Consider the following 20,140-nt stretch of genomic DNA (forward strand, 5'->3'; position numbering starts at 1 on the left):
ACTTTTCCTACACTCAATTTTTGAAAATCATTTTTGGAGAAATCATTTGGTGGTCTTAAACTCTATTGAGCTTAAATCAAATCTTGTGAGAGTGCATTAGATTTTTCATTGTACAAATTAGCTTGTTCGAAAAACATTTCATTGTACACAAAAATTTTATATTCTCATTTATATTTTGCGGTTTGGGTATAGAACTATGCCAGGTGTGGGGTATCGCTTGGAGAGGTTGCTCTACCTAGAAGGAGTGGTGTAACAGGGGGCTCCACCCGAGTGAAGGAGTGTGTATAAGGTGGTTCTGCCTTGTTTAAGGAGTGAATAGTGGAATCCTCAAACGGGTTGTCTTGAGGCAAGGACATAGGCGGGAATGGCCGAACCTCGTAAAAATCTCCGTGTTTGCATTCTCTCTCCCTGCACTATTTATTTTCCCGCACTTGTATATTTACATTTAATGTATTGTGATTGTTGTGAATGCTTTAAATATTCGTTGCACTTGAGATTGTTTGAGAAATATTGATTGCTTGAGATATCCTATGCTTGAATTAGTTTGGTTGTGTTTTTAAAAATAGGGCAAAAAGTAAACTAGATTTTTAAAATATCCAATTCATCTCCCTTTTGGGAATACACCATAACTCACAATGATTTTAGTAAGTAATAGGTCAAATTAAGTTGACTTAAGCTAAGATTTACTCCTTTAAGAGCTCTTGGAGGTCGATGAAGCCAAATTGATCTACAAGCAACATTTGCCTGGCAAATCAACCAATAAGTCAATTGACCACTTTAAAATTGTCTAAAGCAAAGTAGCTTATATAAGTGTGAATAACTCAAGTTCAAAATAAAAAGGAATAACAATTAATACCGAGTTGAGGAGATAAACTCGATAAGACGATTACTAAGCAACACTAAGACTACCTTTAATTAGTCTTCCACCAAAGGCACCAACACCTTAGGCTTGGGAGTAGTGCAATTATTTGGGGTAAAATCATCATTGAGTTCATTAGATCAGATAAGCCCCAAGCAAGTCATGTTTTGTAGCATATACCTAATTTGCCACTAGATTAGGTTTAGCCAAAATTCTCACGATTCAATTTTAGCTTAGCTCATCCCTTAATAGATACGAGTGATAACCTTAAAGATTTCCTTGGTTCACATAAAAACAAATTCAACGCCAAACACTGTCTTATTTTTTGGTAGTAAAGATGAGCATAAAGAGTCTTTAACTTTATAAGATATATCCAAATCATTATCAAACAGGAGCACATAATGATTCATATAGCTACTACCCATGATTCTATGTTGTATAGTTTGAAAAGTATTAAGAGACAAGCCCTGCTCTTGCTTAGAAAGAACCACCTCACCATTGAGAACTAAAAAATTAATGACAATAAGGATTAAGATTTTATGTTTGGCTTCCATAAAGTGGCATGGACAATGAGTTTGACAATTTAGATTGCTAAAGAAAAAATATTTTCAAGTCAAACAATAAATCATTAATCGGGATGGAACAAATTAAATTGCATATTTAAGAATATTATAAACACAATTTTCAATATTTTTTAAACTCAAAAGGCAAGCTATTTTGTCGTGTAATTGAGAGATCCTTTTGAAGATAAAGATAATTTTTTTACCAAACTCGAACAAGACAAAGGGGCTTATAATAAAATAGATGATTATTATTATTATTATTATTATTATTATTATTATTGTCATTGTTATTATTTAAAAACAATATGCCCAGAGGACAAAATCAACAAAGCAATATCCCCATTCAAATAGCAAGTTTTCTATGTTAAATTTTTTAAAAGCAAAAAGAACATATTAAGCTCCCATTTGAAATGCTTTAAAAATGAAATACTTATTATGAAAAATATTTAAATCAAGTCCTTGTGTCAATAGATAATAATTGATTTATACTTGGATAAGTATTTATTAAAAAACACTTTTTTAGATATTAATTTTTTAAAGAAAATAAGTATTTCCTTAACAAACATATTCTAAAAAATGCTTATCTAAAATATATTTATAATAAATAATTTCAAACTACATTTAAATAAATTCTTTTTAGATTTTTTTTTTTATAAATGTTTTCAAATCATCCCTAAGTTTTGAAAAGAAAATCTATATGCACTCCTAAGTGTCGTGACAACATGTGTGTAATTTACTATTTTTTATAAAGACAAGAAATACTCATCGCTCAAGTTTGCCAAAAAGACAAAGACCTACCATGAGGTTTTTAAAATCCACAAACCTCCTCTCAAGTTTGAATTTATGGAAACTCATACCCCCTTATGTCTACCTTTTATCAGTATGTTAAACGAAAGTTAATTTTTTTTTTTTCCAATTATGTCTTCAACTCTCAGGAACTGCTAACTTCCTATACATGATGTGGTTGAATTTTTTTTCTCGTCCCTTTATACATATAATACCTTCTAAAATATTTTTTTCCCTGTCTTGACATTAATTAATATGTTGACAGCATGGTACAATTTGCGTTTAACCTTTTTTTCCTTTTTACCTTTAATTACATATTACAACATGGTTTATTTGCCTTTAAAAACCTTTCTCCCCCTTCTGCCCTTATTAAGCCCATTTCATGTTCTCAACCTCCAAAAAGAAAAAAGGATACATTTTTATCAAATGAAAATTAACATTCAATTTTATATTTATATCAAATTGAAACAAAAATAATAAATTTTGGTTTCTCATTCATTCAATATTTATAGCTCTTACCAGATTTCATACTATTTTACTTATGATCAAAACAAAATACATAGAGTATATTTTAAATAATGGATAGAAAATCTAGTAACATATGGGTTGAGGGCATCGTAGGGCATCATTGAATGTAACCCGGTTACATTCAAGCCGGGTAACCGGGTCCGGTTCAGAACTGCCCTCATCTTCTGTCCTCTGTCCCGTCAAAAAGGAGTACACAAAAACCCCATTCCGCGCTCGCCATTCTCAGTTTCGAAGCCGCCCTTTCTTTCTGCCTATCCGCTCGATCTAGGCTTTTGCCCTTTCCCTCACTTCGGAGCACTAGAAATGGCGTTTGCAGGACAAACACCGGACATCCTCGGGGATCGCCAGTCCGGCCAGGACGTTCGCACTCAAAATGGTATGCTTTTTTGCTCACTCACCCTCTGTCTGCTGTCGGAGAAGATGTTGGAAGAGAAATGAAAATGATGGAGGCAAAAGGATGATTTTGAATCTTATGTTTAGGTGTTGCATAGGTTTCTGAAGTGAATGGTAGACGTACTGCAGCTTAGGAAAGAGTTGCGTTAGGTTCAGTTGATGAGGCTTTTTCTTTGAGTGTCAAATGGTGGAAACTAAGATTTGGGTGTCTAAGTTATTAGTTTTATTGTGTTTTCTAACCAACCGAGCAGGCCCTGTACCCTTGTTGTTGGCTGCTTGTTTGGCTGCTCAGAAAATGCGGGAAAAAAAATAATGAAAACACGAGTGTTATGCTTTATTTTGTGTTGGTATATAACAAATGAATTATTTTAATAGTCGCAAATGGCTGTATTTGGTTTAGTTGGGTAAAGTCTCAGAGGGTGTTTTGATAAAATTAAGTATTAATTGTTGAATACTGAATGTTGTTCTGTAAGGGACGTTTGATAAAGGTTATAAGTGTTATGTAGCGAATAATGAATGCTGTTCTAAATCTATGAATTGGGTTTTGAATATAACTGGATGAGTCTCTAAGTTGAATTATTTTAATCATTTGATTGCTACCCTCTAAATGTTTGTTATGTGTAAAATAGGATTTGGGAGACGAGGAAAGTTTTATTATGAAAGATGTGGGGTACTGTGAGATTTGCAGTTTTAGGGGCAAAAATGTCCAATAGAGCCTCTCATTTGACTTTTTTAACAAATGAGCAATTGGAAGTTCTATTGATTGGTTAGAATTTATTCAATATCAATTAAGAGATTTACCAAATAAACCAGTTCATTGAATTTTAGACTATTGAGAGTCTAGCCTCTATTTGGAGGTTATTAAGTGCAAAGTGCAAAGTGCAAATGAATGAGGTCTAGTCTTCTTGGGTCTTCCGTAGTCAAATTCCAATATCTGTGTAATTTTTATCTTCAACCTCATGGAAGATGTAAGGCTTGATTGCTAGTGCAGATATTGGGGAATACATTGTCGATTGCTCAATTTTATTTTGTTAAAGATAGACAAATTTTAGATGCAATTTCGTTGTACCTTTGCTTCTTTCTATTTAAGCTAGTTTTTTTTTTTTTTAAATTAATTTATTATAAAAAATGCAATTTTGGTGGCTAATGAGGTAGTTGAGGATGTGAGGAGGAAGAGGAAGAGGGGTTGTATTTTTTAAATTGGATTTTGAGAAGGCATACAAATGTTTAATTGAGGCTTTTTTTTACAGAGTGGTGTGTAAGAAGGATTTTGGAACTCTATGGTGTTCTTGTATTAGAGGGTTTCTTAGCTTTAGAGATTCTTAGTGTTTAAGACGAGAATTCATATCACCTTTCTTGTTCACTTTGATGGTGGATGGTTTGAGGAGATTGGTTCTTCGTGGTTAGAATTCTGTTGTGATTAAGGGTCTTTTGGTTGGAAGGGAGGGAAGGTGGCTCATGTTCAGTTTGCAAATGATACTATTTTTTCTTGGAGAACAATGTCAAGAAGGTTCATAGGGTTTGTACTTTGTTGAGAATTTTTTAGAGGACTTCAAGGGTAAAGATAAATTTGTCCTAGAGTGGTTGAGCATGTATTAATTTGAGTAATAGGGAGTTAGAGAGCTTTAGGTCTCTAGCTGGCTGCAACTCCTTAGTTTGGCATTGATAGTATCTTGGTCTTCCTTTAGGGGGAATGCTTTTGGGGATTAGGGTGTATGGTGGAGATTAGAATGTTGGAAGAGGGCTTACCTGTCGTTTGTTGGGGGGGGGGGGGGGGGGTGGGGGTTTACAAAAAAACTTGTTAGTGCTACGCTTTCCAATATTTCAATATATTTTTTGATCCCTTTTTAGAATTCTTACTAGTAGCCGAGGCCTTGGATAGAATTATGAGAGATTTCTCATGATTTGGTTTTGGGGAAGATAAGAAGGATTATCTTGTTAGTTGGGAATTGGTTAGGAGGCCTAAATTTGATGGGGCATTGGGGCTTGGCGATATGATTTCTAAGAACATCTCTTTACTTGGAAAATGGTTATGGAGGTTCCCCATAGAGTCTTATCCTCCATCATTTGTACTTTTATTTATTCTTAACTTTTGCTATTTAAAAAAAGTGTTGTACTTTTGGATCAATGGGCAGCATTTTTGTGGGTAGCCAAGCTACCATTGATTTCATAATTTCCCTTTTGTTCCTTTTTTTTCCCATAGTTTCTTCTTTTTCGAATCTGAGTTGGCACCCCCTTGGATGAATTATTTTATTTTATTTTTTTATAGCAAAAGAAAATTTTATTAATGAGAGAAGAATTTGCAAGAGGGAGAGTAAGACATCTTCCAAAGAAAATCTGGAAGAAACCAGAGAAAACAAGTAAAACCTACAGAAAGAGAAGAAAAATTAACAAGTCAGCATGTTCCTCCAATCTCTTTGAATCTCCTGGAAGCTATTTCCTCTGAAAAGCCCAGATTCAATGCACAACAGTGATGCTAATACTGGATTTTATCCCAGCCCAGCTCCCAAATTAATTTTTTTCCTGAGAATATCCCCCATAAAACTGCTAATAAGTCTCATCTTCATAAGGCTGTCCTATCCTTCCTTTTACCAAAACCTGTAAAAGATATGGCTATTAAGCCTTCCATCTATGCAGGGCATACTCGACTCTACCACAACCAAATAACTTATTCCAAATCCTCCAAGCAAAATCAGTGTATAAGGAGATGAGAAACTGTCTTAGAGTTCTTGAGATAGAGATCACAAACATCTGGAGAAAGAGCCGTCAAAAGTCTTTTGACTTGCTGCAAGTTTTTAGTATTTATTTTATTAGGCACAACCAACCTAGTGAAAGACTTAATTTTTGAGGGAGTCTTGGCCTTCCATATAATAGGAAAGCGCGGAAATGAAGAATTAGAGTGGATCAAGGGTTCGAAAAAACATTTGCAAGAATACACTCTTGATTGATCCAAGGACCAAGGATGAACATCCCTCCTTGATGAAAGATTACTTCTGCTCAATAAAGATAACAAAGACTCCATCTCTGTATCTTTAAGAGATCTCCAAAATGGAGATTCTAGGAAACCAAAGGACTACTCAAATCCCCAACCAAAAAAGATATGAATCTATTTTGCTCAACACTTAATTGAAAGAGAGGAGGGAAAGAAGTGGACAAAACTACATTGGCTAGCCAAGGGTCTTTCCAAAAGCAGATACGTGACCCCCTCCCCACCACAAGTTTAGTGTGAGCAATAAAGCATAAATTTAAGAAATGGACCTCCATGGACTCCCCAAAAAACATCTTAAATAATGTTGATAAAAAACATCTTAAATAATGTTGATATCCCACTCAGTTTCATCTTGTAACTCTATGCCAAAGGGGAAGGGGAGCTTAGGCGCAATAGTAAGGTTGTTGCCGTATGACCTCGAGGTCATAGGTTCGAGGCGTGAAAATAGGTAAGGCTGTGTACTATAGACCCATTGTGGTTCGCTCCTTCTTCGAACCCCGCATATGCGGGAGCTTTGTGCACCGGGCTGCCCTTTTTTTTTTCTTTTAAACTCTATGCCAAAGGGAAGATTCTTCTAGAGGGAAGCACCATACCATTTAGCTAAAAGAGCGCCATTTTTAGATGCCAACTTACCTAGACCTAATCCTTCTTTTTAGGCCTACAAACATCATCCCATCTAAGTGATCCTTATGACTCCCCACGCCAGACCACAAAAAGTCTCTCATTATTTTCTGAAGTTTACTAGCAATCCCTGTCAGCATCTTAAAAGCAGTCAGAAAATAAAGCGGGTGCTAGGAAGACAAGTTTGAACAAAAGTAATTCTTGCCCCTAAAGAGAAGGGCACCCTCTAGGTGCCCGACAACTTTTTTTTTTGAGGGCGGGCCTTAGATTAACGATAAGTTTCGCAAGCGAGGAGCCTTGTGACCTAGGGTTGCCCTAGGTTCCCGAGAGTCTAGCTTCTTATGGCATTAGGATATTAAGGGTATGGAGTGCACTAAAATGGGTGAGATTTAGGGGATTTGCAATGTTACCCCTGGGAGCCCCTGTAAGTATGTTTCCTAGGTAGCTTGCCTTTTCTTTCCTCGTATCTTTTTATTTGGTGTGCTGGATTTTTTTACCCTACTTTAAAGGGGGATGTAAGGCTATCTATGGATTGGGGATTCTTTGGGTCTTTCTCTTCAAAGTCTTTTCTTAATCATCTTTAAGATCTTCACGTCTCAACTCTTTTTGTTTGTACAAAGCTGGTTCGGAAGTAAAAGTTCCTTTCAAGATCTAGGCTTTCATTTGGATGAAAAAAAAAAAGGTAGCTCATTGCACAAAGCTCCTGCCTCCCAGGAAGGGGCAGGTCACGATTGTTTTATAGAATGCAACCTTACCTTACCATGACCAAGTCACACAATGACAACTTTATCGTTGCGCCTAGGCTCCCTTTCAAGGCTTTCATCTAGACTCTTTTTCTTAATAGGATTAATATGAATGACTTGCTACATAAAAGGAGACCTCATAAAGTTCTCAGTACAGATATTTGCATGCTAGTCCATGGGGCAAACGAGATTAATATTCATGTTTTTGTTCAATCTTCACTGTAAGGTGGCAAGGTGTTTGTGGAACTCTTTGTTCTCCTGATATGGTGAGGATTGAATAGCTAATTTGTATGCTTTTTTAGTTGGTGAATTTGGGGTTTTAGGAAGATTTAGGGTGTAATCCGTTCGTTTCGGTCGGTTTCGATTTTATGTAAAATTCCACACTTAAATGAACTTATTTGGTTCCTAAAATTTGTGAACCGAGCCAAACCAAATTATGGTCTAAAATCAAACCAAACCAAACCAAAAATATTTTGTTTGGTTATTTCTCGGTTTGTTTTGGTTTGTGTTGGTCGATTTGGCCTCGTAGTGAGTCTTGATTATTCTAATTAAAAATTAAAGCGGACCTTGTTAAATTATACTAATTTAATAAGAAAATTTGCCAAATGGAGTCTTATTGGAAATGCAATTCGATATGCCTTGTAAAAAATCCCTTGATTTTAGGGAGATGTTAAAAAAAGAAAAGAAAAATTCTATTGATTATGTTTATAAATTTCAAAATTGGTAAGTTATTTTTGGTTTCATAATACACAAAACCGAAAACTAAACCAAAGCATTTGGTTCACTAATTTTCTGAACCGAATTGAACCAACCAACATAAAAAAGTAAAAAACTAATCAGTTTTGCTTCGGTTTGATGTGGTTCAGTCAGTTTCATCAGTTTTGTTTGGTTTTGTTACACCTGTAGGAAGAGTAAATGATTTCCAGATTTTCATTCTGGTTTGCTGTTTTTTCAGTTTTTTGTCTTGAAAAGAATTCAAGGATCTTCAAAGATCAGAAGGCTTCTCTGCCTTTACTTTATGGGAGAGTTACTTTTTTTTTTTTTTGGCTTTTTTTTGGGCACATTCTTTGGGTGTTTTGGGGGATTGTGAGTTTGGTGTTCAAAGGGATTGGAAGGCAGTGCTGCTGTAATTTTATTTTATTTTTTTACTTCTATTGGAGGGCATCTTATTCTCTTCTTCTTGTAATTATTTCCTTTTTTAGTGAAGTTGTTTTATTATTTGAAAAAAGGGTGTGCCATGGTGTCACTGGTGAATATTTCACACCTTTGTGAAAGGACCGTGCGACGCTAGCTAAAGCCCTCTTATTTAACTAGCCAACCTAACGTTTACCACAATTCACCAATAGAACACTTTCATTGTCATTCAAGCAAATGTAAGCGGAAACAATAAGTAACTTATGAAAGCAAGGACACTTAAGCAGTATTTATTGAAGTAACGTAATTCATTATTAATACCTTTGTCAACAATGTGTGTCGAGCGAATGAGGCAAGTAGGCTAAACATGTTGACAATAGCTAGCGAGTTTTACAAGTTGATGAACACTCACCCTCCCCTAAAGAGCTTTCTATGCTATTCTCACTTTGACACTAGGAAACATCAATATGACTGAGGAGTCATACTACCCTTTTTAGCTTAGGGAAAAACTATCTTTGAAAAATAACCCTACACTTGTATTTACATAATGGAAACTCATCCCAAACGCACAAGACAAGTAGACACTGGCAAGCATAATGCCCTGAACAATTTCGGCTTGTGACGCTTCCCCCACTTATGCGCTCGAAGTCCTCATAGACTTTGACGTTAAGTACACTTCAACTTTCTCCATGAACGATTGCATATCTTTTGTAGAAATCCAGTTGATTTTTTCGCCCCCAAGGCCTTTCCACTTTAGTAAGAACTCTTGCCTCTTATTCTTTGAGGATGGGAATTGTCTGTTTGCAAGGATGTTTTCAACTTTTGATTTGTCTGGTTGCACTGTCTTCAATTATGCTCTGGTTGACTGGCTTCAACTTGGATCTTTGGTGTCGGCATTGAATGATTTGAGGCAGTTGACGTGAAACATAGGATGCACTTTCATCCAAGCCGAAGGGCCAATTCTGTAAGAAGCCTTCTTGACTTTGGCTAAGATGGGGACTGGTCCTTTCTATTTACGAAGTAGTCTCCTATCTCGTCCTCGTAGTGGCCGGATCTGTTCAGGATTGAGCTTAACAAGCACCAAGTCACCTACGCTGAAGTGCTGTAGTCTTCTCCTTTGATCTGCTCACTTCTTCGTCAACTTAGAAGCTTTATCCAGTTTGGCTTGGGCAATCTTTGCATTTTATATTCTTTCTTTGGTGAAGATGTACGCTCTGAGACTCTTTCCTCTGTACGACTCGTCCACTGTATGAGGTAACAGCGGCTGTAGGCCTGTAACAAGCTTAAAAGGACTCTTATTGGTTGTTGAGCTCTTTTGGGCATTGAAATAGAACCAAGCCATATCTAGTAGTTGCACCCAATTCTTTTGGTTGGCGTTGACGAAGTGGTGCAAGTACTCTTCTAGTAGTCCTTTGAATCTCTCCATTTGTTTGTGGATGGTAGCTCAAAGAGATGTCAAGTTGCGAATAAAGAATTCTGAAAAGTTCTGTGCAGAAGTTGCCGGTGAATTTTGAGTCTCGATCATTGACAATATCTTGGGGAACACCCTAATACTAACAATATTCTTGAAGAATAGTTGTGCCGTCTTTGCTAAACAGTACTTCGGTGCGATTATAAACGTACTGTAGTTTGACAACCTGTTTATAACCACAAGTATAGACCCTGTATCTCCCACTCTGGCCAGGCTGGTGATGGAGTCCAGTGAGATACTTGCCCACGATCTGGATGGTATTGGTAGAGGCTCCAGCAGCCCTACAATCTTCTTTCGCTCCACCTTGTCTCGTTGACAGGTGAGACAAGTCCGGGTATAATCAACCACATCATCATGCATGTGCGGCCAATAATACCTCTGCTTCAGTAATGCCAAAGTGCGTTGCCATCCTGGATGTCTGGCTCACATGGTATCATGACACTCTCTCAGTAGTGTCTTCCTCAGATCTCTAGCTCGTGGTACAAAGAGCCAGCTACTATGGGTCATTAGCAATCCGTCTTCCATCTAGAACTGAAGTACTTTCCCCTCTTTTGTCAACTTCATGAGGTTCTGCCTAACAGGATCTTTGGCTAAATTATCCTTGATGCGCTTCTGCATCGTCGTGGTAACGATACTCATTGTCAAGTGTGTTACCATCTATAAGGCCACCAGCTTGGCCTTCCTACTCAGTGCATCAGCAATTTGGTTCAGGGGCTCCGCCTTGTGCTCAAATGAGAAATCAAATTCTGCCAAGAATTCTTGCCACCGGCCCTGTTTGGGTGTCAACTTCAACTGTGTGAAGAAGTGGCTAACCCCCGAGTTATCCGTTTTCACCACATACCTTGACCCAAGTAAGTAATGTCGCCACACACGGAGACAAATGTATCATCGCTAGCTTCTCCTTCTCCTGGGCTGTGTACTTCCGTTCCGCTTCACTAAGCTTACGTCTCTCATATGCAATAGGATGTCCCTCTTGTAACAAGACTCCTCCAAGGGCATAGTCCGATGCATCTGTTTGCACCTCGAAGGGTTTCATGATGTCCGGAAGAGCAAGTACTGGATCTCTCATCATAGTATCCTTCAAGTCATCAAAGGCTCTCGACACTTCTCTGTCCAATTCCACCCTTGACCCTTCTTCAGTAGTTCTGTCAAAGGAGCAGTTCTCCTCGAGTATCCCTCTACGAACTTCCTATAATAGTTTGTAAGACCAAGAAAGGAACGCAGCTCTTTCATTGTCGTTGGGATTTTCTATTCTTGAATCGCTCTCATCTTCTCTTTACCCATCTTGATATGACCTAGCCCAATCACATGACCAAGGAATTTGATGCTCCGCTAAGCGAAAGAGCACTTCTCTTTCTTCACATACAGACTGTTCTCCTTCAACCTTTCGAACACCTTCCATAGATGCTCTTTATGTTCCTCCAGAGTGGAACTGCGGACATCAATATCATCTAGGTACGCCATGATAAACTTGTCAAGGTACTCACGAAATACCTGGTTCATCAAGGTACAAAATGTCGCAGGTGCATTCGTCAACCCGAATGGCATCACCAAGAACTCATATGCCCTATACTGTGTCATACAAGTTGTCTTTGGCTCATCCTTATGATCGATTCTCACCTAATAGTAGCCCGACCCCAATTCGAGTTTAGTGAAGTACTTGGCATGACTTAGCGGATCAAATAGATCAGCAATCAACAAAATAGGATACTCGTTGCGCACTGTCACCTTGTTGAGTGCACGGTAGTTCCCACACATCCGCATGCTCCCATCATGTTTCCTCAGAAACAAAACCGGTGCCCCAAACAGTGCTTTGGAAGGGCGAATATATCCCACTTCTAACAAATCATCAAGTTGTTTTCTCAACTCTGGTACCTCTAGAGGCGCCATCCGATATGGCGCCTTGGCAAGTGGTTTCACTCCTGGCAACAACTCAATCTCATGCTCCACACCTCGTCGTGGAGGCAAGTTGTGAGGCAACTTATTTGGCATCTCCTTATACTCATCCAACACAACTTGGATGGTCGTAGGCACCAGCTCTTGGCCTACTTCTTCCTCTACTACCACCATAGCTAGATATGTCTGCTCACCCCTTCTTAATCCTCTCTTGAGTTGTATGACTGAAAGGAACTTCTCATCGTCTCCTTTCTTTGCAACGACTTGCATCAAGCAAGGGTGATCTCCCATCAGACACAGGGAACTAGCAAAAGCATTGGCACTGCCTTAGTCTCCCTTAAGAATTCCATTCCCAAAATGACTTAGATTCATCCAACGACACTGTTGGGAAATTTGCATGACCTGCCCACTACCCAAGCTTTATAGTCACTTGCTTGGCTACTCCTAGAGTAGGCTGGGCTACAAAATTCATCGCTTTCATGCGTCCAGAATCCTTCTTCAAGGATAGGTTGAGTCCCCCTGCTTCAGCCTGTGAAACAAAATTATGGGTAGCCTTGGTATCCACCATAGGACGAGTACTCTTCCCATTGATTTGAGTCCACAAACATCAATCCTTTTGCTTGTGTAACTTTTGGTGCTTTCGCCTGCTTTTCCAATGCGTTCGCTAGCCGCATCGTGCCCAACCTTAGGGTATCCTCCTCTTCCTCATCACTCTCCAATGCCCCCTACGTGATGGAAGCTTGTAAGGCATTAAGTGATGACTTATGAGGGTACTCGGCAACTCTGTGAGGGCCTCGACATAAGTAGCATAAAATTTTACCCTTTTCAGTGGGTGTGTTGAACCCTCAAGACGATAAAGCTTCTTTTGAAGTTGATGCATTATAATTGGCTCCCCCACTTTTGGGTTTGCCCTTCTTTAAATACTTTCCACTGTTGCCACCTACACCACTCTCTTTGGATGAAGCGGTATTATCACTAGCGTAGTCAGTCAAGCGTTCCACGATAGCTTGTGTAGTAGACAAGTCGAACTCTTTGCCTATGAAGTTATGTTCTTGCCCACGATTTCAACCCCTTAAGAAAATAGAAAACATAAAAGCAGAAAATTGTTTCATGTATTCCTTGATTGACCCAGTATGCTTGAGGTCTCTTAGCTTCCTCTTAGCATTGTACTCAACATTCGTAGGAAAGAATTGGGCCTTGAGCTCTCTCTTCAAGTCTGTCCAGCAATCCACTACACAACGTCCATTCTCAATTTCAGTGTACTTAGTACGCCACCATAATTTGGCATCACCATCCAAGTACATAGTCGCAGTATCCACTTTCACCTGTTCTGTGTCAGTCCTCAAAGCGCGAAAGTACTGCTCCATATCAAACAAGAACTTCTCCAACTCCTTGGCATCACAGACACCCCCATACGTCATGGGTTTTGGTACCTTGGTATTGCTAAACCCCAGAGTGTTAAGAGTTTCTCATAGCCAGAACCATAACAGTCATCTTTGTAGTCAGATAAGCTATCTGAGCTTGCAAGGTCTCCATAGTGTGGTGAAAGTCCTCTGACATTTCCACCATCGAACTTTGTTGATGCTTTTGTGATCCCTCCAATTCATCAACGCGTTCCTTTAGTTGGCCGTCTCTACAGTCACATTGTTGGTTTCCGTCTCATCTTGTGCTTGCAGCACATTAATTCTCTGGGCATTGGTCGGCATGGTCATTTACCAGAGTTTTATCAATCCCACAAAGAAGGCAAATGAATTCACGTAGCACCAAACCGAGCTGTGATACCATGTGTCACAGACCGAATATTTCATATCTTTGTGAAAGGACCGTGTGGCGCTAGCTAAAGCCCTCTTGCTTAACTAGCTAGCCTAGCTTTTACCACAATTCACCAATAGAACACTTTCATTATTATTCAAGCAAAAATAAGCGGAAGCAATAAGCAACTTATGAAAGCAATGACACTTAAGCAGTAAATATTAGTAACGTTATTCATTATTAACACCTATGTCAACAATAGCTAGTGAGTTTTGCAAGTTGATGAACACTCACCCTCCCCTAAAGAGCTTTCTATGCTATTCTCACCCTGGCACTAGGAAACATCAATATGACTGAGGAGTCATACTCTCATTTTTAGCCTAGGGAAAAACTATCTTTGAAAAATAACCTTACACTAGTCACAGGCAAGCATGGCACTGTCTGCTAGCGAGTGATGCTAGTGATACTTGCTAGCATTTTTCTCCTATTTGCAATAGGGTAAGTTGACCAAAGGTTCTTGTCTATGGTTGAAGCAGAGAATTTGTGGTTTTTTTTTCTTTTCATCCATTTTCTCTGAAGCAAATAGAGATTTAGTTTTTTTTTATTTATTTAAAATTTCTTTCCCCCTTGTATTTAGCTCAAGAATCATTTCACAATCTGACAAAGAATGGTTTATGTTGTGCATGTTGTTATTTGGATATGGATGTGGATAGTTGTGGCATGTCAAGCAGTTGCCAACATTGTGAAGTCGTCGCTTGGTCCAGTTGGACTTGATAAGGTAATGAATGGTGCTTCTTGACCAATGTGAGATTGCAGTTAATCTTATTAAAATTTTATTTGTTAATGATGTTCCTATTATGTATTATAATATTTTCATGGGATCTGATATTTATAATATGAAATTGGAATTGCTGCATATTTTCCATCCAATATGCAAAGTAAAGTGTTTCCAAATTATGAGTTTTATTCTATTTGATAATTGGGTAAATTTTGGAATGGTTTACATAATATTCATCACTTATTATATCTGTTTAAGAAGGAAAAGCAATCTTATGGGAAATGCTGGAACTTGAATTATCTCATTTTCTTACAGTGATGCTGGACTTTTAGCTCATCTCGTTAGTCCCCATTATATTATTCCTTTTAGTTCTCATTTCAAGGGGTGGGCTGGTGGGCCACCCAATATCAAGTTATGCTGATGCATGAAGGGCCCGCTTCTTTAATTTGTATTTATTTTTCACTTGGTCACTTATATACTTTGAGGATTTAGAATATGTGGAATCCTAGGTCCTGTTGGCAGCACAATACCGCATGTTGTGAGCCCATGTCAAATTCGTTTCACTGATTACATTAATAGATGTACTTTTTGGAGCCCCTGGCTGGATTCCAGCACAATATTGAACTTTCTTCATATTTTTTTTTTTTTTCATTTTCTAGTGTTTCTGGATTGTTTATTTAAGCCTTGTCACCTCGTTAAAACTGTTGCCCATGATTCATTTTTATAACCTAGTAAAGGTGTCAGGTGCGTTGCACGCATTTTATATGAATAGTCTTATGTAAATTTTTTTTATAATTCTTGATAAAGTTTAGATACATTTTTAAAACAAATTAACAATGTATTGTCATAATTTTCAATTATTAGAGTGTTAATATTCAAAATTACTTATAAAAATTTATATTTTGATTAATAATGTAAAAAATACAAACATACACGTGAGATATTATTATGACACCATGTAGATACAAGGATACGATAAATATTAAAAATATAGGATATGATTTGGCTGAAATGCTCTAATTAGAATTATGTGAAATATTAAATTTTAATATTTATGTGGCATTATGTATAAAAAATCTAATAGATGCATTTACATTTTCTTTTTCTTGTATTTTGTAAATCTTAATATGTTCTTTGAGTGTAAATATCAATAATTGCAATATCTAAATTGTGATTTGTACCAAAAATCTTCGTAAATATTATGTTCTGTTTATTTAGTGATTTATTAAATACTTTTTAATATTTAATTATGCAAAATATTAAATTTTATATGCTCTAATTAAAAATTTCGCGAAATACTTATATGACATAATACATAAAAATCTAATAAATGCATTTACATTTTCCATTCTTTCGTATTTTGTAACTCAATATTCTTCCTGGGTAAATTTCAATAATTGCAATATCTAAATTGTGATTTGTATTGAAAATCATCATAGCTATCATTTATTTTTTTTACTGATTTATTAAATAATTTTTATTATTTAATTATGCAAAATATTAAATTTTATATGCCCTAATTAAAAATTATGCGAAATACAAAAATTTAATATCTGTATGACATTATGTATAAAAATTCTAATAAATGCATATACATTTTTCATTCTTTTTAATTTTGTAAATCTCAAGATATACTTGCAATGAAAATATCAATAATTACAATCTCTTAAGTGTGATTTGCTACCTAAGATCTTTATAGTTAGTAATTTTTGTTCATTTAATGATAAATTAGTGATTTTTTTGATTTTAAATTAATTTAAATTTTGCAATGATGGTATTTCTGGGTCTAAAATTTTGTTTCTAGAATTTGTCTTTTAGTTAAGATTATTATTTACCTAAATGGTGTTAGACATTTCACAATAATTTTACAAGATGTTAGAGAAATTTATTTATTTATATTTCGGAATGTACATTTATTTAGCATTTGTAATACATTTACGTTTATTTATTTGGTAATCAAATGAACTTTTTAAGATTCAACCTTAACCTATTTAAAATAAACTTTCTAATTGCAATTTTATCTACTTTTTATTGAATTTAGTTTCTTTACATTTTTTACTTGCTTTTAAAAGATAATAATATTTTCATTTTCGTACTTTTATATATGATATGTATTTTTGTCTAGTAAATGTGTCACATGCATTTTATGTGATTGCATATAAATAATATCGTATAAAATGTTTTTATGATTCTTAATTAAGTTTATATATATTTTAAAAACAGTTAATGATATATTCTCATAATTTAGTTTAAAAATGATCAAATATTGAAGTATGAAATTCAATTTTTTTTTTATATAAAAAATTATGTTTTGTTTTAAAGTATAAAATGCAAATGTAGATTGATAGACATGAGATGCTAGTATGACACCAGAAGATATAGGGCATGAAAAATATATAAATTTAGGATATAATGTGAGAGGATTGTTCTAATTAAAATTATTTGAAATATTAAATGTTAAAATTTTTATCAATATTGCATTACAGATAAAAAAAAATATAATAAATACATACACATTTCTCATTATTTTTTATTTTGGAAAAATCTCAACACATGACTTCTTCCAGTGAAAATGTTAATAACTTTATTTTAATTTCTAAATTATGATTTGCTACCTAAAATCTCATAACTGTTAATGATCAATAATGAATTTTTAAAATTTCAAATAAATTAACATTTACTATTTGGAGGGTACTTTTATGTATATTATTTGGAAGTTACTTTTATAACTTATATTATTATTTACTTAAATGATGCTAGACACTTCACAGTAATTTTGGACCTTTTTATTTTGGGACATAACTTTATTCAGCATTTATAATAGCAAGTTTATTTTATTTTTACTCTTATAGATTTTTAAGGTTCAAATCTAACCTATTTTAAATAAAAAATTTTTAAGTGTAAATTTTATCTATTTTTTATTGAATTTATTTTTTAAAAATATTTTGCTTTACTTTTAAAACATAATGATATTTTTGTCTACAAAATGATTTACACCATTTTACTTTTATATATGTTATGAATATATGCAGCTAGTTTATTTTGTTTTTTTAACCAAATGAAGTTTCTTTATTTGGGTCCAAACATTTAACTTATCTAAAATAGATTTTATAAATGTAATTTTTTTTTTCTAATTTTTTGGTTGAATTCACTTTCTTTTAATCTTTTAGGTTGTTTTGTCTTACTTTTGATGTAGGGATATTGCTACTTATTTCTATATACGTTGTTAATATTTTTGAAGTTTAAACGTTAATTTGTAGACATTCTGAATGCAATTTTATCTAATTTAGTACTTTTGTTGAATTTACTTTCTTTTTGGAATGGTTTGTCTTTGCTTTTAAAAAATGAGGATATATATATGTTTTTGATCAGTAAAGGAAACTTTATTGAAAAGGCATCAAGGGGATGGCAGCCTGTGGTACAGTAAGTCAAGCACCCTGAAGGGTGTCACAAAAATCAAAGATCACATCAGTCATTAACAATAGTCCCACTTTGCCAGCTATTGACTGCAATAAACCAGTGCTCTTTGCTGACCTGGATTGCTGAGGTTGAATTTTTAAACACTCGCCAATTCCTTTCTTTCCAAACGCGCCAGAAAATTGCAAGGCGAATGAGGGACATAGCCTTCCTCTTCTCCTTTATTGCCTGAATCCCTTTCCAGGCCCAGAGTTCCCCTTCCCAAAGAGTTAGTGATAACCCACCGTCGTCCAATCAGAGACAACGCCACATTCCAGAGATTCCTGTTCCAAGTGCACTGAAAGAGGATGTGCTCTACAGATTCTGTGTCAGCCATGCAAAGGGAACATCTGTTGGTGACTGACAGACCCTTTCTTTGCAAATTACCCAGAGTCAAAATTTTACCATGGGTTGCCTCCCATGCAAGGTAGGCAACTTTTGTGGGGGCAGCTGTCTTCTGAATCTGAATCCAAGGGAAATTAAAGTTGTTTTCACTCCAAAGGGAAGAGCTTCCTGTAGAAGGATCTAACAGTGGTTACCACCTTTTCATTTAAGGCCCAAACAAAAGTACACTATTGATATTGTTGTCCACAAAATAATTTACATCATTGATACTTCTATAAATAGTATGGAAATTTAATTCTTTTAGGAATGTTTGGTCTTACTTTTAAAAGATAAGGATGTTTTGTCTGCAAAATGATTTGTACTATACGTACTTTTATATATAGTATAGATTATAGAAGTATTGATGTTAAGAATGGTAACTAGTTGTCTTTGTTGGGACGTAACAATGAAATTTATTCTACAACTTAAATTATATCTGGGTAGGTTCAACATTATTTTGATGTTTGTGTTAAACTCTATGGCTGCAATTTGCATACATGTGTAATCCAATGGACTATGTGTGGCTTGAGCTAGTGAGTAATTACCTAGTAGCAGCAGCAGCAGCATTTTGGTGTGAACAGAGTAACAGACTCCAGCAGCTGTCATTTTTATATGTTTATTTTTTCATGAGATTTGAGAACTAAAAACACTACAATATCCTTAAGGATTTGATACAAACAATCTGCCAAAATGAATGACTGAAAACATTCCCTTTTATTTTGAAACATGAGTAAAAGTTTTATGCATGGATAACTGCCATGGCATTGTTTCCTGGCAATATCTATATTGGTCTTGAGGCAGGCAATGCTAATAGATATTATTTAAAGCATGGTGGAATCACTTTATTATGTGCTAAATCATTTAAGAATTCACAATTATTGACAGCTTCTATATTGGCCTATCTTTACTTCTTTAGTGTCACTCCTCACTATTATCAGTGACTTTGATGCTGACTCATATTGGGTTTGGAGCATTTTGTCTGAAACTGAGCACCAGGGGCCTGTTTTACCAATATTAGGTCCATTTAAATACCTTGGTGAATATATTCAAATAGAACATATAAGTATGGAGTAGATATTTGCTGAATACTTATTTCCATATCAACTGATAGTTCACCTCAACGTGTGATATTCTATCATAACAAATGCATTGCTTTCTTTATGTTTGGTATCCCAAAGGTTAAAAATACAATTACTGATTTATCAACTTTAAATTTTTTCTTTTATACACAATTATTTTCTCCTGACAATTCTTTTCGTGGATTGACCTTTGAAGATGTTAGTTGATGATATTGGTGATGTGACAATAACTAATGATGGTGCTACAGTACTCAAAATGTTGGAGGTAGAGCATCCAGCTGCAAAGGTAGGCACTTGTAGCTACTTTTCTGCCACTTTGTACACCTGTAGGCTGTAAATAGGATTCCTGATAAAGCCTTGTCTACCTTCTTGTAACTCCCCGATGTCCAGGTGCTGGTTGAACTGGCGGAGCTTCAAGATAAAGAAGTTGGGGATGGGACAACTTCAGTCGTCATTGTAGCTGCAGAGCTACTCAAGGTAAGTAGGTAACTTGTCGTTGGTGTGTGACAATTGAATTTGTGTGCGGGACGTTTTTGTTTGTGCCAATTTAGATCTGTTGGTCTGAATTTGTATATGATTTACAGAATTTGATAATAATTGGATTGAAATCAATCCAGGTCATTTTTTATTCAATTAGGATATCCAAATAAACTTATCATATACAATAAATTTTAAATGTCATGTTTTTAAAAATAATAATTTTTTGTC

At 35.6% G+C, this 20,140-nt stretch overlaps 1 protein-coding gene across 1 annotated transcript in view; it reads left to right on the forward strand.

Moving 5' to 3' along the window:
* The first annotated feature begins 2,809 nt into the window (after positions 1 to 2,809).
* The window catches only part of LOC131146063 (T-complex protein 1 subunit alpha), a 36,285-nt gene continuing 18,954 nt past the window's right edge, over positions 2,810 to 20,140 (forward strand). The window contains exons 1-4 of the mRNA XM_058095344.1: positions 2,810 to 3,112; positions 14,449 to 14,513; positions 19,629 to 19,718; positions 19,823 to 19,909. Coding sequence (XP_057951327.1) covers positions 3,040 to 3,112; positions 14,449 to 14,513; positions 19,629 to 19,718; positions 19,823 to 19,909 — 315 coding nt within the window. The 5' untranslated portion in view covers positions 2,810 to 3,039. The remainder of the gene's footprint in view (positions 3,113 to 14,448; positions 14,514 to 19,628; positions 19,719 to 19,822; positions 19,910 to 20,140) is intronic.

Source organism: Malania oleifera, chromosome 13 (assembly GCF_029873635.1).
Source record: "Malania oleifera isolate guangnan ecotype guangnan chromosome 13, ASM2987363v1, whole genome shotgun sequence".
Classification (NCBI taxonomy): domain Eukaryota; kingdom Viridiplantae; phylum Streptophyta; class Magnoliopsida; order Santalales; family Ximeniaceae; genus Malania; species Malania oleifera.